The sequence below is a fragment of the Gymnodraco acuticeps genome, unplaced genomic scaffold (assembly GCF_902827175.1).
Source record: "Gymnodraco acuticeps unplaced genomic scaffold, fGymAcu1.1, whole genome shotgun sequence".
Classification (NCBI taxonomy): Eukaryota; Metazoa; Chordata; class Actinopteri; order Perciformes; family Bathydraconidae; genus Gymnodraco; species Gymnodraco acuticeps.
In genome coordinates this window covers 790,283-816,944 of record NW_022992009.1, presented here as the reverse complement: position 1 = coordinate 816,944, position 26,662 = coordinate 790,283, and the positions used below count along the sequence as shown (strand labels likewise).

The following is a 26,662-nucleotide window of genomic DNA, read 5'->3' as shown; positions in this document are numbered from 1 at the left end:
CATACCGTGCAATAGCTTTATCGACTTTTCCCTGGCCAGCAGTCCCTCAGTTAAAATCCAGCCGCTGTTGCTTAGGTGGAGGTGGAGTGGCGTCGGCTGAGTCTCTGTGGTCTTAGCTACTAGCTTCGTCCCAGCATGTTGTTTTTGCAGATGTTTTAAGAGATTTGAATTACTGGTTTGGGCAGTAGATAGGATCTTTGACCCGCCAAGACACAACTTACATTTAACTAAAACGTTATTTTCTTTGTGCTCGACAAAAGTGAAATAGTGAGAATATCTCCAGGTGGAGAAACTAGACTTGAGCTCCGCCGCCGCCATGATAGTCTTGTTAGTAAACAACACAAACACGCCCACAGCCCGTCTCCGCATGTGACACAGGAAGTATCTAAGTACATTTACTCAAGTACTTAAGTACAGTTCTCATCTCTGTTCGCCTGGCTGTTGACTATATAAAAAAACTAACGCAGTAACGGAGTAACGCGCCATGTAGTAACGGTAACTGAGTTACTGAATTTAAAAAGTAATGTGTTAGAGTACTAGTTACTGCAAAAATTGTTACTGCAAAAATTGTTACTTGTAACGCGTTAGTCCCAACACTGCTCATTACACAGGCTGAAGGGTAATACAATGAAACTTCATAAATGGTTCCTTCTCCTGGAAGCTTAAAATTAGGATCTGGTGACTACTGTTGTATCAAAACCATCTTACTAAATCAAAACATATTAATTAACTATATAAAGCCAAGTAAAGTCTGTGATTCCATGTCTTTATTTACTTTTATTATAATCAACCTCAAAGAATAAACCGCACATTAAAGCCAGAGAAACAATTTGTATGAATTCCAAGTAATTCAGCAAACGGAACAGAATGAACACATTTAAACAATGTATAACGCTAGCTGTTACAATTTGACAAAGCTGATCTCCCACCCTCATCAAATCATTCAAGAAATCTATTTCTCACAGATGCAGTTATTTAAGAGATATGGTAGTTTGTGTTTCCATTGTCCATGTTGATTGCAGTATGCTGAAGTGTTCTGGATTGAGACATGGTTTGGCGTTCCTGATTCCCAGAACCTGTAGGACAATATAATAGGTCTAAAACTTCAAATTATTTATGAATTTGAAAACAACTGTCGATTTTGACTCAAATATTATCTGTAACAAATTAAATCATTTGAGTTAAATAAGGAAAAGGAATTCAAAAACAGCGATGGATGCAGTCATTTTAGTTTTCTTTAAACCCTTGTTTATATAATGCCTTGTGTGTCCCAGGTGCAGCATATGTGAATGACATCAGCTGACAGGAAGTTAACATGGACCCAGGCTGTTACCTAGGAATGCAATCCTGTGGAAACGGGCTAAAACAGTGTTTCAGACAGAAGGTCAATACCGGCAGGCTAACGGCCCGTCCACACAGCGGCGTGCGTTGAAGCTTCCAACGCTTCTGCCCATTCACTTTGAATGGGGTGACGTCACTTTTAGCCGAACTGCATTTTGGGAAGCGACGTGGAGCGTTGCTGGCTTCAAAAGTTGAGCAATGTTCAACTTTTGACGCCTCCACAGAGGCGTCAGCCAATGAAATCCCGTTTATGCAAATCTGCCAGTACAAGCGCGAGCCAATCAAACCGCGTGTATGCTGGGAGAGACTACGCAGGTCATTTCCTCATATTCCAAAAAATGGAGAGAAAATTCATTGTAGCGGTAGTGAATCACCTGGTGCTGTATGATCAGTCTCTGTTCATCTACCGGGATACAAACCAGAGGAGCGAGGCATGGAGGGAGGTGGCAGAGACAGTGGGTGAAATTGGTAGGTTTTCGCCTGTTTGGGGATTTTATATCCAGTTTACTTTGTTTTAACATTGCTATTGCTTTGTATGTCGGGGGCGGGAGATTCATGTGATTGGTTGTTGGTCGCAAAAAATCCCCAAGCTTCAGACACGCCCAGATTGAAGCGTCAACGCACGCCGCTGTGTGGACGGGCCTTAAATGCTCTGTGAAGATTAAAGCCGTTTTTTAGATAAGAAGACCAGATAATTAGCATAATAATTGACATTTGAAACACATTTTGTTCAAGGACAAAGGATTGTTGATTTAATTGTGATTTAAAAAGAAAAACCCTGTCTCACATTTCTGTCAGCAGTGATCCGTCGACCCATTCCCATTCGTACACCCATCCTTTTGGTGTAGATGTTCCCTTTGTGGCCTGTAGACCAATCCAGGCCTCTCCTTGTTAATTCAATTCATTGACAAACTTCTAGATTTGGAACGGAGACAATAATCAGCCATGACAAACAGAAAGGGATCCACTTGTACACCACACACTGAGTAGTTGACACAACTACTAGATAGTATGTGCCTAATGGAGGAAGGTGAAGAAACTATTATTAGGGTTTGAGACCAGAGGTCGGCGAAGACCCTATTGCTGCGCGAGCGATAAACCTGCGAAACACACACAAAACAGGCAAAACGATCGGCAGAGGCACAGAAAAGGGTCGGAAATCATGACGGCAGATAGACCGCGTGAGCCCATGATTGATATCGGTAGGGTCAATTCGCGAAGCAAGCGATAACCCACACAAAACAGGGAAAACGACGGGCAAAAGCCCATCAAAAGTGGCCTAAATCATGACAGTTGGAAGCCCACGCGAACCTAGTGACATCACTAGCCTCGCACATTATTGATATTTGCTCTGTCAATTATGGGGTGTCCTCATATGTCGTTGCCATGGCAACACATCATAATGTTGTCTTAACTCCTATGAAAATGGTCAAAACAGCACCAGACTTCAGATGACAGTTAATGGTCCGGCCCTCAACACCTCAATATGACAATAGTGGGTTTTCCTCAAAAGCTGTTGCTGTGAAACACGATATTGCTATAACTCCAGTGTAAATGGTGAAAAAGTGTTCAAACTTCACATGTGTGCTAACGGTACAGCCCTCAAGACATCTAGGCTTATTATGGGGAGTCATCAAATGCTGTTGCCATGGCGACAGATTACTCGCCATCAAACACAATGTTTATGATACTGCTGTAACTCCTATGTACGTTGTCTGATCGGCCTGAAACTTCCCACGTTTGCCAACGGCCGAGTCCTCGAGACACCTACGCGACACGTCGACGTGCGGACAACAGCCTGCGGAGCATCGAAGGCCCGCTCAACGCTGCTTGCAGCTTTAATTATTATTATTATTATTATCTGTTCAGCGAAAAATAATGCAGTAGGAAAAACACGTGAAGAGATCACAAGAATGTTAGCATTTTAACTTATAATAATGCATTTTATGAAATTACACAATTATTTTAATCTAATTTAATTATTTATATTATACATGTCTAAAATAAGAAGAGATTAACCTTGTGTTAGTCATCTGAGTATCAGCAATACGAATAAACATAACAAATGATCAAATATATAATAATAATGTACAAAACAGAGTGGACCTAAAAGCTTATACATTGAGTCAAAGTTAGGAACAGGTGCTAATGAGAATCAATTGTTAATGAACAGGCTAACAAGATGTGATCTGAAGACGGAACAAACAAGACAGGAAGTTGGTCAGTAGATAACCGATCTCAGGACGTTACATCTACATCACTCACTCTGAAACAGACCCACCTGTTCCTCTTTGTTGTTGATGACCACCAGATCTGCTCCTCTCTACTCACAGTCAGATCTGCTATCATACCATGTTTTCCGCTTATCGGATTTAAAGTAGCAACTGCATCCAAATCTCTTCCATCCTCCAGGACACAGCTTCCCTTCAAACACGTGTTTCAAAGATAGATTTCATATCATTTCATTTCAAAGACAGATCTTTGTTGCCATCCTCTTTCTCCAAAGTGACTGAAATATAGGAGAAGATTTCCAGAGAGATGTGGGTGTTTCCACACCACAAGGATAGGGATAGAAACAAGAATATAGATGAATTTAAAAATAACGTTCAAATAAAAAAAATATCAGAACGATAAAAGACAGATTAGACACAAACGAAGACTGTATATTTTTCACCATAAGCAGTATTGCCTTCTCACTCTATGGCTGTTTGAGGACCATCATACTTTGGTGGTTTTCAATTGTGAAAACGACATTAGCAGAATTGGATCACAAAAAGCTAAGCGGCGATGCTAGTCCGTCAAACAATAGCGGTTAGAGTGGTACAGTAGTATTTCCTCAAGATATCCTTGTCAAAGAAGAAACGCGTGTTGTGTATTATCTTATGGATAAGGCAATCATTCCAGTCATCATCAGGATACACAATGGAAATGATTGTATTAAAGCTTAATAAAGTGGTATCCTTTCAAGTGTTTTAAATCCTTATGTATGAGAAGAACATTTGGTTTGTGTTCACGGGGGAAGATGTAGAGTTTTATGACACTACAGGAAAGAGAGGGACAATGTGGGTGTTGCCACAGCACAAAGAACAGCGATAGGGATATCTGAAAATAACATAAAGCTATGAAAGAGTAATAAGACACAAAGAATATCTGATTACAAGTTAACAAAATAAGAAACAAATCCACCAATCATCAGCTTCCATCTAAAGACAGAACTAACTTAAATCCTGGATCCTGCACATTATTCAATATCACCCTTAACTTTTATCATGTGTATTATTGTGTTAAATTGTGTTATTGTATCTTGAATAATGTCTTACCTGAAATGAGCTGGTTGTTGTTGTTCAGTTTGTTGTACCTGGTCTGCAGCTCGTTCTTTTCTAAAGTGACTGAAATATGAGCTTTTCTTTATTTCTAGAGAGAAGGTATGGGTGTTGCTGCAGCACAAATATAGAAACAGCAATATAGAGGAATGTAAAAATAACAAAGATAAAACAAAAATGTAAATTATACAAGAGCAATAAAACACAAAAAATATCGGACTAAAACTCAACAAAATAAGAAACAGAGCGACAAATCGTCAATAACTTCAATTTGAAGACAGAACAAAGTGAAATCCTGGAACCTGCACACTATTAAACCTCCTTCTCTTTCAAACAGGAATTACGTTATCTGCTAACAAGTTGAAAACTGATTCACTCGCTGAATATCAATTGTGAGCAAGTACCAAAAACAGTTAAACAACATTTAACAGTTACATTTATGCAAATTGTTCACATAAATACGTTTGACCCAACTCCCCTCCCGTAATTCCAGCAAGCACGTATACCCTGTATTACATGGCAGTGAAAAGCCGGAGAAAGGAGGAACTGGCACAAGCTACCTGTGTCACTTTGACTGGAGTCCAACGGACAGATAATGTCCTGTGTAGCTGAATGAATACAGAGGGGAATCACATGGGCTCTCTATGACTATAGAAATACAAATCAAAAACCGCTTTCTTACAGTGAATGGATAAGGCAATAATTGCAGTTATCATCAGGATGCACAGCACTCCTAGACAGAGAGCAGCAGCTCTGTAAGTCCTCCTCTGGGCGTCTGCAGGGGGCCTCTCAGAGCGGGGTCCTGAAGCACAGAGCACACAGAGAACAGATCGATTCAAGTGAAAGAACACATTGTTTCTATTATGTCACACTTAACGCTTCACTGCTTTGATCTGTGGCATCTGCCATACATATTTTAAACATATCTTTTAAATACTGTTATGTTACCTAATTAAGATATTGGTATGAAACAAGTATGAACTCTTGTGAGTGATAATAAACCATTGATTGCACAACTGACCTAAAACCAAAAGCTGTGTGATAGTGACTTTGTATTACTTCCTCTCCAGTCTCTATCTCCCTTGGCTCAGTTTTGCAAGTTATATGTGTAACACCATGCTGCACCTCTCTCCTTCCTGTCACATGGTGTCTCTTTACACTCCGTGTTAAAGATGTCTTTAGTGGGAATTATTCTTGATTGTTTTTTAAAGACATATGCTTGTTACTCACACTGATAAACTGTATTTCTGCATGTTCTCACTTCACAAGGGCTAGTTCAGATCACACACACATTCATAGATTACAATTTTGAAATATGAACTACTGTAAGTTCACTATTCTAAAACAGTTATTAGGTCATGTTCATTTCTTCAGCTTCTTCTTCAAAGTTGGTTTGATGACATAGCGTTGAATTCATATTTCATATTTATTTTTTAGCATCCAGTCTTTGAACTCTTAATCCAAAGCTCATCACTGTGACACAGCGCATTATGCTGTCTCTTAATATACTTTACTAACTCCTTTGTAAACCCTGTCTACACTTTGTTTATTTTTATACTCTAATGAGTTAGGGTTAACCCCTAACTCTAATGGGTTAGGGTTAACCCCTAACTCTAATGGGTTAGGGTTAACCCCTAACTCTAATGGGTTATGGTTAACCCCTAACTCTAATGGGTTATGGTTAACCCCTAACTCTAATGGGTTAGGGTTAACCCCTAACTCTAATGGGTTATGGTTAACCCCTAACTCTAATGGGTTAGGGTTAACCCCTAACTCTAATGGGTTAGGGTTAACCCCTAACTCTAATGGGTTAGGGTTAACCCCTAACTCTAATGGGTTATGGTTAACCCCTAACTCTAATGGGTTAGGGTTAACCCCTAACTCTAATGGGTTAGGGTTTAACCCCTAACTCTAATGGGTTTGCAAGAATATTTGAAAGAACCGTCAACCAAAAAGTTATGTTACTTCATTTATATTTTATATGTATTTACATTTTAGCCCTATGGATCGTTAAATTGCTTCCACTTGTGTATATATAAATTGTAGGCATACTTACTAAATGAGCATTATTGAATGGAGCCAGGGATTCAAGATTGTCATTGACAACAAGTGCTTTATTGTAAGTGTTGGATATATGAGCCAAGGTGTTTGATACAAGAACACACAACAGTACAGTATATCCGTGCAGAGAAAAAACATCCTTGTAAGGAAGTATTTCTTGTCTTTGAGTGCAGCAGGGCTGTAGGTGTGAAAAGTCATGCTCAAACAGTCGCTTTCTGCTCTTCAAGTTCAATTTGTAGAAGAGGGAATAGAAAGATGTACATTGTCCTGTTATATTTAAGTTGATTTGGTACAAACAGATACACTCAGTTTCCCAAAACATAGGACCTTCATACACAACACTTGAAATGGAATCTTGGCTAAAACAATGATGTATTGGATTCAGGTTATGTAGAGAAATGTGGCCGTTTGAACCAGTATAGGAAGCGTAACACACTGCAGGAAAAGCAGCAAAACATAAGTGTGCATAAGGTTGATGAAGGTCTGAAGTGTAGAGACAAACAAAGGCCCTGAAGCGCTGCAGTTCCTTTGGACTGGAAAGCCGAATGTAACAAACTCAGCGCAGGTACTTTATTTGATCAGAGCTCAATCTAACTAGGAAACAGCTGCAGAAACACAAGCTGTACATTGTAAACTGAAATGAACCTCGATGCTGACGAGCTGCACTGCCTTGTGACTGGAAAGCTGAGTCCAACAAACACAACTGAGAACAAGCTTCGTGTTCACACATTACATTACATGTCACTCGTTAGACGCTTTTATCCAAAGCGACTTACAATACGTTCAGTACTGTGGGCGATCCCCACAGGAGCAATGTGGGGGAAGTGTCTAAGGGACACCACGACATGCTGACTGCAGTAGGACTCGAACTTTCAAAGTTCAAAGAAATCTAAAGTTCAGCACACTATTCCACTGAGCCACAGCCTCACATCACCCCAACATGATTTAAAGGAAGTTTACACACATACAATGAGTTACAATATTGATTTGTCAAGCTATCACTTACCACCTTCTTGTGACTGATTCTCAGTGTCTGCATTCTCGTAGATATCCACCTCCCTTTCCTCCTGCAGCTTTCTGTTGAATTTCACCTTCTGTGATAAATGTGGTACCTCATAAATATGTGGCATCTTGAGAAGTGTTGCCCCGTTAACGTTAAACACTGTACTGTGGTTTCTGCTATGTTTCTGAGACCAGTTTATGTGTGGCATCAGTAGAGATTATAACGGAAGTACCAGCACACACACACACACACCTTTTTATGTATTTGGTTCATTTAGATAACAACCTTTTAACCTTAGTCACTGATTTTTTTAAACCTCAGCCAGGAGACTGCAAACTTCAAATACAAAGTAAAATGGAAAATGCATATATACAAATAATTTGTATTATTCTATTAAATGTTTTCTTCATTTAAATAAAGGAGATATTTTCAAGACTCAAGGTTCCCTGTCAGCCATGAAACCCTTAACCACATCAATGCATAGCTTGGTTGAAGGCACCACAAACACACACACACACACACACACACACACACACACACACACACACACACACACACACACACACACACACACACACAACCCTGTAACACCAGTTTGGCAGTTTTCCTTACTTCAGGTATGAGACTGCAAACTATTAATTAGGGATGGGAACGATTAATCGAATATTCGAATATTAAAATGATTCATGTATTCGAATATGAGTTATGAATATTTTTATAAATTTTTTTTTTTTTTTGGGAGTGATGCCTAAGTTGATTACATATTATCAAATTGAATAATTCAATTCAATACGACAGTGCCATAGCTAAATGTGTTAGTTGACGTCTAAAGGTGTGTTTTGCTCCGCTCACCGGTCCCTCACAGCGGGCAGAGCTGCAGGTGCTGATCTCTCTCTCTCTCGCGTCCGGTTATGCTTCACTCGTGTTTATGTCCAAATCCATCAGATCTAGCTAGTTCTAGCCAATGATATGGCTGCTGCCCCTCCCTACACGCAGATCACGCAGACTCAAACCTCATCTTATGCCCAAATGTGGCGCAAATGCGCTCCGCAGCCGTTGCGAGGTTCCGGCGCTAACAGTTCATGAGCGTGCTCCCCGCCCCCTGTCAACACTCGCGACACATGAGTGGCCAGCCGAAACAACAATAAGCGCTGCTTGGCAACCTCCGTTCCAGCTGAGAGGGTCTTCTCTACAGCTGGGCTGATTGTGAATCCCGCACATGAAAGATGTAGGCCTATAGCTGTCAAACTGTGATCACCAGTTCAATACATTTGACAAATTCGACTTGGTTTCTACACTTATTTGAACATGTATTTATTTATTTCCAAAAATTATTGGAAAAAAATTGGGTAAAAAATAAAATAAAAAAATCAGAAAAAAATGTTGAACATTTTTTTTTTACCCAATTTTTTTGTATAGGATATGTACATTTCGGTTAACCGGTTAACCGTTTTTTGGGGGGTCGAATATTCGAATATACATTTGCTTTCAAATTCCCATCCCTACTATTAATACATAGTTGCGAAGAAAAAAATATATGTAAGAGAGTAACTATATTTATCTTTGTTCAAATAAATGTGAGAGTTTTCAGATACAAGATTTTCTGTCAGACATTAAATCTAACCCTCATCAATGCACAGCTTGGTGGGGAAGTGTGGTTGTGTGTGTTTGTGGTTGACACGGACACACACAAAAAACACACACACACCATTAGTTCAAAACAGGAAATGTTTTTTTCTCACTTATTGTTGATACTGTTGCCTACTATCTTGCTTTGGAACCAGGTAACAGAACAAAGGCATTAGGTTAAACCATAACTATCAGACTAATCAGATACTTATACATTAAGTAAAATAATGGGCATTATTAAAAATGTATCATTTCAAAATTAGGAACAATATATTACAATGTAGAGTATATATTTGTACACATATTTTGTTTGTAAAGCAGAAAAGGTGAACAACTACACAGTATGGTGCACCTTGTGCCTTTTTAATTGTAAACATGCAGCATATAAACCACACTTAACAAAGTCATGTTACATTTAGGAGGCTGTGTCTCCTGTTGCTTTGGATAAAAGCGTCTAACAGGTGTAATGTAATGTCATGTATATGCTTCTAATTATGCTGCACCCAGAGACGCAAGCTGAAGAATGGATCTAATTTTCCTTATGGCAATTTATTTTCTGTACTAAAAGGGACAGTGTGTTTGAGAGGCATATAGCATTGCGATTGCAGATTGCAAAACTTAATACCACTCTGTTCACCCCTCCTTTACAAGACTGCGTCAATGAGACTATGGGAACAATACTGCTGTTTATATCTGTATCCTTTCTCTGACTGTTGCCTTGCTCAAAGGTCATCCTTCCCAAAATACTGCTTTAGCAGCAACACAATTCAGGCAGCAGCTGGCGTTACGAATGTTTGAAGTAGCTATTGGGCTGTTCCTCCTTCATGTCAGCGTACTCTCCACCAACAAGATAGAAGTTGGAAGTGAGAAAATAATGCCAGCCAAGTGCAGGCAAAAACTCCCCAAAAAGACAAATAGGTGATCTCAATGTCAGACAGCAGCTTCTCAGGCATAACAACTGAGCATTGATACATTGATACTTGATAATGATGCTAAATGTGAGCTATGTGTTCATTGATAATCACATATTCTTTGTCACACATTCATTAATAATTAAAAGGACAATCGTAAGAAGAAAATAAAATATAAATACATGTCTAACTATTAATTGCTTAAGTGTAAAGGTGGTCAAATGTACATATAACAGTGTAAAACGTGTCACATGTCAGATGTAAGGCAAACTACAAATGTATCTTATACATGCTTTGAAGTACATAGTCTTTAAGAATTTTTTACCAAGATCATGTACAAATTGTGTACAGTATTTTATACCTACGTACCTCCATCCTGTTTGAGAACTCGATATTCGGTGCCCGCACTATCGTAGATGTCGACAAGTCTCTCCTCTCTCTGTCCCCCGTCCTCTCTCGTTCCCTTGGTGTATCTCACACTCAAGTTTATGTCATCATAAATGTTGGAAGACATTTGGCAAGAAAAAACTAAAAAGTCCAACACTTTTGCTCTGTGTTCAACAAAAAGTATGGAGCAGCATGAATATATGGTCAAAACAAATTATGTAACTACGATATTTTCAAACTTGCTTTGAGCTTATGAAACCCGTCCTCAGTCAACATGCAAGTATGAAAGCTGAATACCTTGTTCTCTGATAAGGATGTGGTTTGTAAAGCATGCTGGAGAATTCAAAAGGGTTTGCAGGACGCTGATCATTCACTGATAACGTTTGAATATCAATGCTGCTGCTCTACTTTGATCAAATGGAATAAAGAACGAGGTTTTAACCCAAAAGCAAGCACTGAATATGCAACATGTTTATAGAAACATGCAAAAAAAAGACTGAAAAGACTGATGGTTTTAAAATGCCCTGGTTTTTTCACATAGCATCCTGAAGCAACATTATGCTTTGGCTCAAATATTGACTACTAACATGACATATTCTGATAACATCTCTACCATCACTTCCTCTCAGCCATCATATCAAATAATCAGATGTTACACCCTTGAAATGGGGTTTTAAAAAGTGACCATCAGCAGAAAAAGATATCAAAGCAGAACATGATGACGCTTTATAAAACAAAACCAAAGTGTTTGGATTTAACCTTTAACTTTACTTTCTGAGGAATGGTCAAAGTATGTTTTTGAACAGATCAGCCACTAAACGGATACTCATCACTTGTTCCAGTGTTTATGATGTTAGAGTAACATCATTCAATTCGGATAATATTGGCATTTAGTATTCAGCCCTTATTAACTTAGTCTTTGTTATTAATACCGCTTTCACAGTTTACATGTGGCAAGTCGAAAGCTATGAAATTGCGAAATTGTCAAGTGTAATGTTTCCTGGAAGTATTTGAACAGTTTTCAATCGGATATCTGGTTTGAGATTCCCTGTAGCCCGTTTGACAGAAATGCCAATGTAACAATCTTTACAACATTCTTTTGACTCCTCCCATCTACGCATCTAGTCCACGCAGTTTTATTTAATGTAACCAAAATAAATGTTGTTGTTTATGGTGAAATATAAAAGGCCTCAACACAGACAGACATTCAGGCAGACTCTTGTTTCTTGTGGAACTGGGAATAATATACACCTTTCTGTGGAGGTTAGCCAATCAGCAACAAGCCTCTGGGAAAGTGTTCAATACATATGTGCCAACATTAAAGTCTGTATCTCTTTCTCTCTCTGTCTAGGGACCAGGTGGTTCAGTCGGGGACACAGGTTTACCAGGACCTCAGGGGTCCCAAGGACCACAGGGACCGAGTGGACGCTCCATCATGGGGGGCCCAGTAAGACACACACACACACACACACCCAGCTCCCTGCCTCACTATAGAACTGAGGTCATCAGCTGTATATACCTGATACTACCCCACTCTTTTATATTTAACTATTTAACTACTAGTTCTCTCATGTTTTCTGTACTTTTGGAGAACAGAATAATATAGCTGCCCTGACAGTTTGTTTTTGAATTCAGATGTGATTCAGTATTTGTAAAAATGTCTTCATGATTGCAAATATGTTGTTTAGTAATTCGATGATGTATCAACGATATACATACTGTACCATTCTTTGTGTGCAGGGCGCTCCAGGAGAGGGAGGACAGAAAGGTGAAGCTGGACCACAAGGAACACAGGTAACATAGACATTGCAAACACAACATAAAAGTTGTCCATTGAAGCATGTTTGGTATAATGTTGCTCAAGGTGAGAAAACTTATACTGTGGGATTATTGTGACATTTCCAGACATCCATTTGATAAAGAAAACTATTGTGTTAGGTCTGCATGATCAACATGTGAATCATACATCTGAATAAAGTACCTAAACAACGTATGTTTCACCAAATGCCCCCCATTTTCTCAAACGTTTGACTGTTTTAGTTCTAGATTGAAATGAATGATCATTGTGTAACATTACACCGTGCACGGATCCACCCACAAGTCATTTCTGCTCCACAGTATATTACCACCAACATGACATTTTGGAAGGAAATTGTTGTCTGATTTTGAATAATGGTGCCATTTGCAAAAGTCAATTTCTGTTGTTCAAATCTATTTCTTTTCCCTGAGTGACTAGGCAGAAGGAATTATGCTTACAGAGTTTGTGCAACAACAGTTTAAAACGGAACAGATCAACATGAACTCCGGACTTTAAAGTTACACGGTTCATCGTATTCTTAGTGGCATTAATGTAAAGATGGATAGTGGATAGAGCGTAGGTGTTGGGGTCAGAGGGGCACAGGTTCAAACCCCACTGCAGTCAGCATGTCGTTGTGTCCCTGAGACACTTCACCCCAAAGTGCTCCTGTGGGGATTGCCCACAGTATTGAGTATGTCAGTCGCTTTGGATAAAAGCGTCTAACAAGTGACATATAATGTATTACTACTCTTATTTTTCTATTTATTTAGATATGACAGCTCTAATGTTATATATTATAAAATGTACTTAAAAATAAGATTCTTTTTTTTTCTTATAGTCCTGGTAATTATTCATCAAACATTTTGACACAGTTCCACTCAGTCACATGAGTCAGGTTATTGTAATATTCCTGTGATTGGTTGAATGTGTGTATATTGACGCCGTGTGAGTGTGACCTTCAGCGACCTCTGCTCTCTGTTTCAGGGAGTTTCTGGCAGACCTGGAGCTCCAGGCCGAGAAGGACCTGCAGGAGTCAGAGTGAGTCAATAAGTGCTGCAGCAGTGTCCATAGACTGATATGCCAGGTCACAGTCAGGCTGGGAAATATCAGGAGCAGCACCTTCTCACATACTGAATACACCTGAACGCCCACATGTTTTATTCTGACCTGCTTGTGTTTTCCTCCCCCTCAGGGCCTGCTAGGCAAAGACGGCTCCCAGGGCAGACAGGGCCCCTCAGGAACTACTGTAAGTGATGATTACATGTTGTCTTGGTCAGCTAACAGACTTGATGCTGTTTTCTCGTCTTTCTTTAACTTCACACGATCTATTGGAACCAAAATCCTGTAAACCACCATGAACTTCTTATGTTTGGCATTTTATTCAACACTCTTATAAAAACATGCAACTTTATAAACTATTTTGAATCACAAAATAATATTGATCCTACTTTGGTCACTTATGAAGCAGTTCACATCCACTACACTAAGTGCGCAAAAAGCTAGTGAATGTTAGCAGTTCAATTAATGCAAATATTAAAAGTGACCTGGGTGTGATTAGCAGGCTAATATGTTAAAACAAATCAAAACACCATATGTATGCATTTTTTTGTGATCAATGCTGCTGATTTCTTCAGTAAATACTTCATAAAAATAAATAATAATACAAATAGTTAAACAATATGTCGGCCTGAACTGAGAGTGTTAATTATGATTTGATTACTTGTAGTGAGGTAAGATATATAAAATGTCTATCTTCACACCATGTGAATACAAGCAGTATATTGAAGTTGTTTTATCTTCACTTGTGTGTTCTTCTTTTGACCGGCCTATGAAGTCTCCTCTGATCCTGAATCTTCCTCATCATATCTGTCTGTGTCTCTTCAGGGGACGCCAGGAGGCCCGGGGTCCCAGGGTAACCCCGGCTCTCCAGGGAAAATGGGAGAACTGGGCCCCCCGGTGAGTGTGTCAGTCTGCTGACCCCAGTGAGGGTTCACACCTGAAGCAGGAACACATGGTTTCATGTTCCCCCTTATCCTTCTGACAAAAGCAGTTGCAGGAAGTGGTGTCAGTCAGGCTTCACAGAGTCTGTCAGACACACAGAGAGGTTAGAGTAACGGAGCGTCCACACTACAGCTTCAAAAAAAGCTTGGAGCTGGGCGTGTCTGAAGCTTGGGGATTTTATTCAAGCAACGCGACCAACAACCAATCACATGAATCTCCCGCCCCCGACATACAAAGCAAAAACCCCCGGGGATTTTATGGGAGCAATATATATATATATATATATATATATATATATATATATATATATATATATATATATATATATATAAACTCCCCAAACAGGCAAAAACCTACCAGTTTCACCCACTGTCTCTGCCACCTCCCTCCATGCCTGGTTCCTCCGGTTTGTATCCCGGTAGGTGAAGAGGGTCTGCTCATACAAAACCGGGTGATTTGCTACGGCGATAATTAGTTTCTCCTCCATCTTTTTTTGAAATATAGAAATGAACGGCGGGATATCTCTCCCAGCTTAGACGCGGTTTGATTGGCTAGGGCTTGAGCTGTCAGATTTTCAGAAACGGGATTTGATTGGCTGGCGCTGGCTACTCCGGCGTCAGAAGTTGAACATTGTTCAACTTCTGACGCCTGAGACGCGGAGACGGACCGCTATGCTACCCACAATTCAGTTCGGCGAAAAAGCGAGGCAACGTGACGTCACCCCATTCAAAGTGAATGGGCAGATTGAAGCTGTCGACGCTGTAGTGTGGACGGGCCGTAAGGGTCTGTCAGCAGGATTAACCTCTTCCTGTCCAGCCACATGTCACACACACTCAAATGTGGGCCAGAGAGCCGTGTTCATGAAACCTGAGATCACCTCAAGTCAGAGCCTTCCTTCCTAAAAATGTTCTTTGACAGCTTTACTAATCCTACTCTGTTAAACTAAATAAAGCCCTGCTTCCTGTTCTCAGCAGTTACTCCCATTACCACTCTATGAACTTTCACAGGATGAAGGCCTACAACTAAATATGTTTCCAATTTGGTACATCAATTACAGTTTGATCCAATATCTCATATATCATTAAGAACATTGAGATATAAGGTGTCTAAACTTAGAATGTGTGTATATGTGTTTACAGAAAGGTGGGAGGACTACAGAGAGCCTCACTAATGACCACTCCATCTTATATGAAATGTCTTAAGGTCAAGTTCAGCTTATGGACACGGATCTGTTTGAATTAGATTGCCTTTTGTCTGTTGAGTGCAAACCATTTCTCATACTCTCCACTCCAACTGTAATGTGCTGTGATGGACAAAAACGTATACTTACACAGACGTACCATTAGTCAGTGCTTAACATGTGTGTTTGAAGCTTATTTAACTCATCTTCTGTTTTTTGTTGGTTTGTTTTCACATGGAATTCTTATAAAACCCTCAAATGTTAAACAGACGACTTTTTTAAGTACATGTTCCTGATAGGAACAAATGAATACATAGTCAACTAAATGATTGGGGCTCTAAATGAATCAAAACAAGAAAGCAGAGAGGACACAGGAGGAACATACGTATGCAGATCGTTGAACATATAGAGAACCTTTAGTTAAGCCGTCTTTTGTTACCTGAGAAATGAGCAGTGCGTTTAAGGTGAATGTCTTTTTGTTCCTCATTGATTCTTCTCTGTTGCAGGGTCTTCTGGGAGGCAAGGGGGAGAAAGGTGAACGGGTAAGTGTAATGCATGTTTTAGAATGAAGAAACTCATGTGTACACACCAGCATAAACGAACAGGAGCAGGTCCAAGCTAAACACTGTAAAGAAACATCGTTCTTTCACTACTCAGTAATGCATCCTCTACTTATTACTTTTTTCAGATCAAATGTGAGATGTGCAGGTAGCAATAATGCAAATAAGTTCGATAGACCACGGCTCTCTGTCTGTGGGACACTTCACTCAGGGCTCATGACTTCCCCATACTCTGAGCTGCTTCTTACATAAAACCCACAGCGTATGTTTTATAGTGCCTGTGTTCAAGAGGTGTACAAACAGCTGACAGAAAGATTACCCTCATGAAGCTCAAGCTTTACGTGTTGTGTATTGCACTGCATTTCAATATTCCTTATTTAATCAGATGTACCTGTTATTTATATACTTTTAGATTGCCTAAGGTGTTTTATGCCACGTCTTCAGGGACCAAAGACATCTCACCAGATAAAACATAAGAGTACTCACGCAGCAGGGTTGTTATCAGTGTTGCGTGTTTCTTCCTGTGAGGGCGATAACAAGATGTTCTGTTTCTGTGAGCAGCTACATGTGGGTATTTCCAAACCAAAGAGCTGCTGCGTTTCTCAAAACTGTTCAGATGTCTTTAACCCTTAAATGAGCAACATAGGAATAATGAATGCCTTTTTTATAATGCATCTTGGCACATTTCAAGACTTGTGTTCAAAGTATGGCTTTCATTTTCCATTGTGCACTCTGCATCTCCTGTGGTACATTCCCCATTCAGGGTATACATTTACATATTTTTAAAGCCATATATTATCTATTTTACACCCATATTAAACTATAACACCCAAATTACCCACATATAACACCAACATTACACAAATAGTATACCATAATTACAGCCTTAGTACACCCATGTTACACAGATATAAAACCAACATCACACCCATATTACACCATTATAACACAGATGTAAAATTCATATTACAATGACATTATACGTATGCTATTGACACAGCCTGCCAAATGACTGTATCCTACAGAACACAGTAAGGGTTAAAACGCAGGATGATGGTGAGTGGTTTGTTGTTTTATCCTTTTCTTCGAGGGCAAAACTCACAGCAACAGGAAGTTCAACTGCTGCCAACTGAATGAAACACATGTTCACCTGCAGATCGCTCGCACAGCATGTAGTCTGTTGCACATTCACCCATCGATTCATCTTTCATCAAATTAAAGATTCAATTAGATACAACTCAGAAACGTTTCTGTGTGTTTTGTTACCCTGTGGTTACAACATCAGCAAATAGGAGGAATATGAATGCAAGACGTTGATTCAGCTGCTCCAACAGAACACATGCATACACAAACACAAAGGGAGGCTGTGGCGCAGTGGGCTAGTGCGTTGGTGTTTGGTCCGGGGGTCACAGGTTCAAACCCCAGTGCAGTCAGCATGTCGTTGTGTCCCTGAGACACGTCACCCCAAAGTGCTCCTGTGGGGATTGCCCACAGTATTGAGTATGTAAGTCGCTTTGGATAAAAGCGTCTAACAAGTGACATGTAATGTAACAAACGCATGGTGTCATGAATCAATAGTGCACTTCAGGCGCTTATTTTTCAAATGTGTCTGTTAGAAAATATTCAGGACACCTCCGACTTTAGTCGTTAGATGACTCATTAATCTAAATGAGCAGAAGCTAATTACACATATTAACAGTGTTTCTGTGCTGTGTCTGCAGGGAGACCTCCAGTCCACAGCTTCAGTTCAGGCCATCGCCAGGACGGTCTGTGAGCAGCTCATTGAGAGTGAGTACACACACACACACACACACACACACACACACACACACACACACACACACACACACACACACACACACACACACACACACACACACACTTACTGTGCGAGGACTCAGGGGGAGGGTTGTGGTCATGGTCAGTGGTTAATCGGTAATAAGGAACTTTGCCAGTGTGGAAGTACACATCTGAGTGTTTGTCACCACTAGAGAGATTAAGGGAACTCATGGGTTCAGTCCTCTTTAGCTTATGTATGTCTAGCCTAATGGTAACATACAGAACATTTAGCATGGATGTTTTGAAAGAAAGAAAGAAACTTTTTAGTGAATCAAATCAGGTTTGAGAATAAAAGCTAACAAATGACTAAAATGTAATTATATCATGATGTGGGGAAAAAGAAGAAGGCTCCCAGCTTCTCACATCCAGCCTGGTATTGCTTTGACCCTTCGAACATCCTCTATGCTGAGTTATAATAAACATAGTGTTAGCTCCTACAGAGCGGTGACCTCATTCCGTGAAGAAATATGTGTTTTGGCTTTGAAAAAGTTTAACGAAGATTGGGTAAAAAATATAGAATACAAAGAGCAATGATTTAGCACGTGTTCTAGCTCGAGGTGTCAACAGTTTTACTGATGTCTCTTGGTGGTCCATGGAGAAAATACTTTTTGGGCTGCAGGGTTTTTTTGTGACAATGACCATGAAATGTAGAAAGCAAGGCTGGGTGGCGGATCCTATCCAGTTCTATAATAAGTCCATGACAGTTAGCCACGCGTTACAGCCAGTTCCATGTATGACCTCCAGACATGTCTTGCAGGATTGTGACCTCCTTAATATTTCCTCCATCTTTTGAAATGCTTCCCTATCCTGTGTCCAGGCCACATGGCTCGCTACAACTCCATCCTGAACCAGGCGCCCAGTCCACCAGTGTCCATCCGCACGGCGCCAGGACCCCCCGGAGAGCCTGGCCGACAGGGGACCCCAGGGACTCAGGGAGAGCAGGGGCCCTCAGGAAGACCCGGCTTCCCAGGGCAGAACGGACAGAACGGGCAGCCAGGAGAGAGAGGTGAGGGGTCCTCAGAGGGACGAGTCACAGCCGGCTCAACACGGTTTCACATGCTCATACTGACGGATAAACTCGTATTCAGCAAGTGAAATCTTACGTTTTGCTGCTTGAAAAGTTATATATGTTTGCCTGTAGAGGTCCCTACCAAGAAACAAGGCACTGTGACCTTCAACTTCCTGAACTCTGAGCTGTTTCACTTAGGGTTGCCAACTTCCAGAAATGGAGAAACGGGACACATGCATGTGTCCCCCGCGCGTGCGCGCGAAGATTTTCGGGTTTCTGGCGGATTTAGTTTTTTTGTTACTTTATTTCGGGGTTATGTTATTTAATTATTTTGGGGGAGCCAGCCCCCTAGGGTTCGAGGGGTCAAACCCCCCAAAACCCTCAAAATGCATAGAAAACTATGCATACCTATAACACAATACAAACACAATGGTCTTACACCTGCATTAGGCTACTACATCACATTGTACATCAGCATGTTCAAATCGGATAGGTGGGCACTAGGGACATCTGGGCACCTCGATGTACAATTGGCTATTTTGTCCAAAATGTTAAAAAATAAATATTTGAAAAATGGTATTAAGTAATGCAAAGTATACATGATGTGAACATGCACGGTACATCATTATTAGACTTAATGTTATCCTTCAACCAACCATTTTCCAAGCATTTTCCCATCAATCAGCTGACTGACTCTCACACACACACACACACACACACACACACACACACACACACACACACACACACACACACACACACACACACACACACACACACACACACACGCACACGCAGAAGACCCGAGACAGATCTCCACTCACAGGCTTTACCCAACTGTGTTTTTCTTCCACTGTTTGTTGTAAGACACAAGTCTTTTCTTTTTAGAAGGGCCAGGGCCCACATCCTCTCTCTCTTCTACTCTTTCATTATCACCTCCTCCACCGGCAGCGCTCATTTTCCCACACGACTGAACAGGCTGACATGCCACACAAACAATGATGCCGCGCCCGCGGCCCACCGGAGAAAATCTCACACACACACACGTGCGAGCATTGTGCCTGCCCTGTCAACTGAGCGGTCCTAGCGCCCTTCTCATACAGCACACAAACACACAGGCACGCAGCCAGACACACTGCATTGCGCGCAAACAGAAACATATTTTTTATTTTTCCCTTTACAAACAAAGTCCCGTACGGGACACGCCCCTTTTGGCTCAAATATGGGACGTCCCGGCTAATACGGGATGGTTGGCAACCCTAGTTTCACTCCTTCCTCTGCAATATATCCTGCACTTCTATGGAAGCAGCACAATCATGGCAGAAATTAGGCTGACATTGTCTTTTTTGCAGTATAACATAGTTACAATGCCATATATTATTTAATACAAAAATAATATTTTTATAATCATTTTGAGGAGTGCAGAATTTAGGTTTTCCTACAACATCTGGTAAATCAGTTTATTAATGGCACAAATTAATGAGTTATTATGATGAATACATCACTTTTTAAAGCTTTATGTTTATTTTAAGTACCATCGGAAATCTGACATTTTTGTTGTTACAGTTCGTGACCATGATAAAAAATGTATTAAAGAAAATGCCTTTTCAATATGATGCGGGGGGCAAAGGGTTGCATCCAAACTTCGTGGCGAATTTAAAGAGCAGTTATGTAGCTCCTACATTAAAGGTGGGATATGTCGTTTATTTCAGAAACACTTTTTGTTATATTCCATGGAATTCTCTTAACATCCCGATAGCAATGAATATATTAAATGCTTGGACAAAAAATCCATAAAAAATGTCATCTGTGGAAGCCGTAGTACTGTAAAAAGCACGACCAATCATCTGAGCCGGCCCGGCTAAAGTAACTGGATGGCCTACCTGCCTGTCAGCCTTCCATCTGTGTGCCCTCATTGGTCATGTGTGTGTTCGTGTGTGTTGGAGGAGGGGCTCTGTAAGGAAGTGGCAGATTTTTTCCGGCTGTGTATTTTCAAATTCTAGCGCACTCCAGCTGATTTCTCCAAAATTACCTACCCCACCTTTAAGGTTACTTATACATATTATTAAACTGACCTTTTCAATAATCATTTATTTTTAAATGAGAGAATATGGATTTATTTATGTTAATTCATTTTTCTTTTTAAATGTAGACTTTATTTCCCATCAGTCAACACTATTTAAGAGATAGCTTGTGACTTGGATTTTAATGTGTGGGTGTGTGTGTGTGTGTGTGTGTGTGTGTGTGTGTGTGTGTGTGTGTGTGTGTGTGTGTGTGTGTGTGTGTGTGTGTGTGTGTGTGTGTGTGTGTGTGTGTGTGTGTGTGTGTGTGTGTGTGTGTGTGTGTGTGTGTGTGTGTGTGGTGTGTTGTGTGTGTGTGTGTGTGTGTGTGTGTGTGTGTGTGTGTGTGTGTGTGTGTGTGTGTGTGTGTGTGTGTGTGTGTGTGTGTGTAGGTCAACAAGGAGAAAAGGCGGAGAAAGGGTCTCCAGGCGTTGGAGTCCAAGGCCCCAGAGGACCCCCAGGCCCCCCCGGTACATAACACCACACACACTGCTCACCATATGATATCTCTGCTCTCCCACACCACTTCTCACACTCTCCTTCTCCCCCCCCCCCCCAGGAACCCCGGGGCAGGGCAGAACTGGCAGCCAGGGCACCTCAGGCAGACCTGGAAATCCTGGAACTGCTGGGCGGCCCGGGGTCCCAGGGCCTGTCGGCTCCGCTGGGCCCCCGGGGTACTGCGACCAGAACTCCTGCGTGGGCTATAACGTTGGAGGTACGGAGGAATGAATCAGACTACAGGGATAATTACGACTAACTTCCAACTAGTTTCCTAAATTATTTATAATTAAAAGTATTTTCTCTCTTTTTATTAGAAATAAGCCCCTGCTATTGTTATCATATCAGTTATTGTATCTAATCTGCTTTTTTAAATAGCAGATGATAATTGACACGTTTAGTCCCCCGTTCTCCTGTATATAATGTACCATGGTAATTGTAGAAAACATGTGGCGTGAAAGCCATCAGCTGTCTAAACGTGGATATTATAAACAGTTTAACTGAGCATGAAAAGCTTCTGAATGCTGAGAGGACGTCTTTTGGATTGAAGGTCGTTGTGTTACACGTTTAATTCAGTCGGTGTCTTTTCATGATGAAAAGCTGCCATGAGTTAAACAGCTGCATGAAGTCACACAACCCCCCCCCCCCTAGGATACAGAAGGCTGCCTGTGTTCAGGGTGCATGTCTGAAATGCATGAGAACGGTCTTTTTTCTGAAATGTGTATGATGAGCATCAAGTATCATTTGTTATCATTTGTATTTATTTATTGTTTTAATAAGGGTCACTTCACCCAAATCCCAGAAAATAAAGATTGTTTCATTTCATGTCACTCGGTGTCAAACCAAACAAAGAAAGTCCAAATTGTTCTTGCGAGCGGAAACATATTTGTATTGTGAATTGGGTGAAGTAGCCCTTTAAGTTTGACACTGCATGGTCTTCTGCACAAACAGTAAGTGCTCGGGGAACAAATCAGTGCCTGAACGCTGCACCATGACACATGACGGAGACCGCCCTGTTAAATGACTCTGGGGGGGTTTAGTCAGTTTACTACAAAGGTGTGTCATGGGGGCTTTTCTATTTCATATAACACCATTTAATACAACAGAAGAGCTAAAGAGCAACAAAGGACTCTGCAAAATACACATAGATGTTGCTGCTAGCATATGTTTGTTTCTGTTACATTTGAACTTGCTCTCCAAATGAATGAATTTGAAGGTCAGGAAATGCTATTCTAACAGCTTCGCAGTTCCTTTGAGCTCTCTACACATACATAAAACAGCAATACTGTCTTTTGAAAGACTGGAAATAAATTGATATCATTAACTCTGACCATTGTTAAGAAAACCCTACATGAGTCATCTTTTGAACGCATGATTGTGTTGAGCCTGCGTCATGTGAGTAAAGTCTGCATGTTGAACCACTCATCCGTCTTTGTTTCTCCATCTCTAATGTTTGTCAATGCTTGTTTACAACTTGTCCTCTTCATAACTCTCAGCATAGTCTTTTACTCAAAGCTGAGATGATTCACAAACTGACAACGACCACAGCAGGGATCCTTAGCTGCAACTGCTCTGCTCTCTACATACACATCATTTCATATAGAGTATTGTCTTTAAATACAATGTTTACCAAGTGGTTTGTATAACACAACATTAATGCGTAAAATTCATTCAAAACTAAATGGAAAATATGTTTAGTTTAAAAATAGTTTAGTTAATTAAACACATTTAACACATGTAGGCCTTTCTCAGTCTAAGATTCTCAGCTTAATACGAAACACAAACATGTAGTCTTATATGTTCAGTTAATTCCCTGTGCATTTCTTGGGGACTATTTTCAGAGGTGGATGTATCCACGTTTGGTGCTCTATCAGTGTGTGTAGCAGTAGGACGTTGGTGTGGGATTAAGAAACTAATACACACACAATAGTTGTAAATTAATACATTTAGTGTTGGTTTGAGGATTTGAATGTAATTTGTTGAATATAAAAGAAATACAGACTATCACCAAATATCATTCAGAATGAGTTCCAGCTGATATTCTCTGATCTCGCTCTGACATGATCGTCCTCTCCTGACTTTCCTTCTAGATTACGATCACCCGGTGCCTCTGCTTTAGACCACAGTTTTACTGATTTATAATAAAAACATATTAATCCCATAACAGGTCCTAAAACCTCATCTGCACCACAATTTACAAAAATACATTTTGCACAATGTTTTAACCTTATCTAAATACCTTTCATTTGAAAAGCACCACTTGAAAACTTAAATTGTGACAAATTGAATGTAGATTAATAAATAACAGATCTAATAAGTGCCTGGACTAAGACATTTGGACAAACATTAAGCTAAATTATTTCTACTTCTAATTTATCCCTCCCTTTAACCACTGCTTTCAGTCCCAAACAGTAACCCTGATTTAGTAACCCATGGTAACCCTTCGTAACCCTGATTCAGTAATGGTAACCCTTGGTAACCCTTGTCCCTCTGTCTCTCTTGCTCCTTCCTTCTCTTCCCGCCCCTCTCCCTGTCTCATTAACCAAATCAAACGGCAACAATCCGAAACATTGCTTCCTTTGGTGTCGGGTGGCGGCCATCTTTGTATTGGGCTCTCACTGACTTTCTGCCCGTCTGATTGGTGTTCTGGCTGGGTCGCTTCCTGGTTGGTTGGAAAACGCAGAGGGTGAATATGTCACTGACCAGGGCCCTGTCCCCGCAGTCCAACTGCCGCCCAACGTCTTCCAGAACTACGGCGAGGCGGAGGAGGACGACCCGTACCGGTACTACGAGCCCAGCTACCCGGCCCCTAGGCCTGTTGCCCCCAACGACCCCTCCCTCGCCCTGGAGGACATGGATCTGAGATCCCCCGGAGTCCACCGCAGCTCCCGGAGCGTGGAGGGGGGGAGGGAGAGAGGGGGGCCCAAGAGGAAACAAAAAAGAGCAGCGAAGACGCCGCCTGGACTAAGTCAATGAGAGGAGCTGATTGGAGGATGGAGGGCCGCTCCTTGTTTGTGATTGGGCGGTGTGGAGAAGTTAAGGACTAATCAACAAGTGCCTGATGTAGAGGATTTCTTACGAACATTATAAAGGGGGCAGGGCGGTGGTCAGTTTGGGACTCTTTTCACTAATCTATGCTATTGAATTATCTCCAAAACAGGTTTACGTTGTTTGAATTGGTTTGTGTTATTTTTGTGTCACAGTTTCAGCCTAACTGGGATATATACTTTAACGGTTTCTCTGATCAAAGTCAAGTCTCTCAAACATTTTGTCCTTTAATTTTTGGGTTATTTGTTATGTACCTGGTTGGTTAAGTGCCTCATAATAGTCCTGCGAGCATTGATGGCTGCTGTTCACAGTATGGATGGTTTACAGTGCGTTGAGTTAAAAGAGAAGAGGCTTTATTTGTGCAAACATTTACAAATATGTAATTTGTTACCTTGAAAAAATACAGATTGCTCTATGTTTTAACTGTTTTTGGAAACATGTGGGACATTGTGAGTACATACTCAACAAAAAATCTAACATAGGACTAGACAAGTCCCATACCGACATGCTAACAGCTAATGTTAGCTCCATCTGTTGCTTCACATTAAAGATCTCTGACAACTCAACCACCTACACAAGATTTACAGCAAATCAGAAAAGAGTCTACACTCTTATTTTAATATGTTTCGGTTTCCTCCATGTGTTTGTTTCAAGGTTCCTAATAGTAGAACCCAGGTGATTTTAATCTTTACAAAAAAAACAACAAAGAAGCAGTTATTTATGTTCATGTTTTTGTTCTCCATTTATCATGTGATGTATCATATTTTTAGTCTGATAGAGCCTTAGACACATTTTACATTTTAAGATCATTATTTTGTTTTGTTTCAGTCATATTCAGTTAGTGTTACGCTCAGACTGATGTTGCTCTGTATTTGAGAAGTTGTAAAAATGAGACAAAAACAGAGATATTATATTTCTGAGTAAATGTTTTTCAGTTTAGCTGTCAGGTTTGTGACAGAAGCTGTTTGTCATGGTGTTGTCCATGGAAAGAAAAATTAAACAAAGGAGTGATATGTTTTTGTATTTCTAAGACTTACAATCAGTTTTATTTTATTTCTTTTTTGTTTTGATTTTGGATTTACTTTTCCAGGAGCACATGAAAAGTGAAAAATAATCTAGTAACCATGTTCTAAGTGTCTGCTGTGTGTTCGCCTTCGGAACAGGTGGATGAATAGATGCATCTAATTGCCAGCATCATTGCACTTTCCACCAGAGGCAGCACTTCAACACCACCACGTTATAAATTAGACTGACAATTCATTTGTAGTTTAAATTTTTTTTTTAAAAGATAGAAAAAGGACATTACAGTATTTTAACAAACCCTTCTTAGGCTGGAGCCACGCGGGAACGGTAATGGTCGTATCCGCTACAGTTCTCTATCATATAGAGTCTAGACCAGGGGTACTCAAATACAAATCTTAAAGGTCCAAAATAAATGTTTCAATAAGACAAAGGTCCGTTTATTACGGTCATTCAAACTTTTAATTAATTGCAACAAGATTCTTAACACGAGGTTGCAAAAACAAAAATAATCTGAATGCAGCAGTTTTCATTGTTATTGTGTCTGTGCTTGACCCCTCAGAGTCGCAGTGTAAGAGCTGCACAGTTATGAATAAAGGCAGCTGCACCCTCTTTCATTCAGCATTCCCATTATTGCTTTATAAATGTATTCCCCCTTGTGTGTCCACTGAGGTTCGTCAGGCCCAACACATCTTCAACAAACTCCCCCTTTGCCTAAAAAAAAATATATTTACACACGTAAGGTCATCATCTTAATAGTTGTGTATGCTCATCCGTGAGCAGAGCATCAAGTTGGCATGTATATTACAGCTGAATGCGGCGATTACCATCTTGTTCAGCAAAACGCCTCACAAACGTATTAAGATCAACAGCTTTAGTGCGTTTTGATTCAATGCTGAGTACAGCCAAACTGACAGTCTCTTCTCTGTCATTGTAGACCGCAAATACCTCATTCCTTCAGCGCTTGGGTCCGAATGCTTCTCGTTTTGCGCCG

The 26,662-nt window shown here is 40.5% G+C and overlaps 1 protein-coding gene and 1 pseudogene across 4 annotated transcripts in view; one reads left to right on the top strand and one right to left on the bottom strand.

Moving 5' to 3' along the window:
- LOC117536481 (collagen alpha-1(XIV) chain-like) overlaps positions 1-25,680 on the top strand; it is a 220,089-nt gene extending 194,409 nt beyond the window's left edge. For 2 of the 4 annotated variants that reach the window (XM_034201380.1, XM_034201378.1), the window contains 11 exons: positions 12,007-12,102; positions 12,396-12,449; positions 13,438-13,491; positions 13,646-13,699; positions 14,338-14,409; positions 16,141-16,176; positions 17,916-17,982; positions 18,851-19,039; positions 21,495-21,572; positions 21,662-21,817; positions 24,284-25,680. In XM_034201380.1, coding sequence (XP_034057271.1) covers positions 12,007-12,102; positions 12,396-12,449; positions 13,438-13,491; positions 13,646-13,699; positions 14,338-14,409; positions 16,141-16,176; positions 17,916-17,982; positions 18,851-19,039; positions 21,495-21,572; positions 21,662-21,817; positions 24,284-24,576 — 1,149 coding nt within the window. In that variant the 3' untranslated portion in view covers positions 24,577-25,680. The remainder of the gene's footprint in view (positions 1-12,006; positions 12,103-12,395; positions 12,450-13,437; positions 13,492-13,645; positions 13,700-14,337; positions 14,410-16,140; positions 16,177-17,915; positions 17,983-18,850; positions 19,040-21,494; positions 21,573-21,661; positions 21,818-24,283) is intronic. The other 2 variants (XM_034201379.1, XM_034201377.1) reach the window with 2 other exon arrangements.
- Positions 2,002-10,891, bottom strand: LOC117536483 (annotated as a pseudogene).
- Positions 25,681-26,662: the final 982 nt, after the last annotated feature.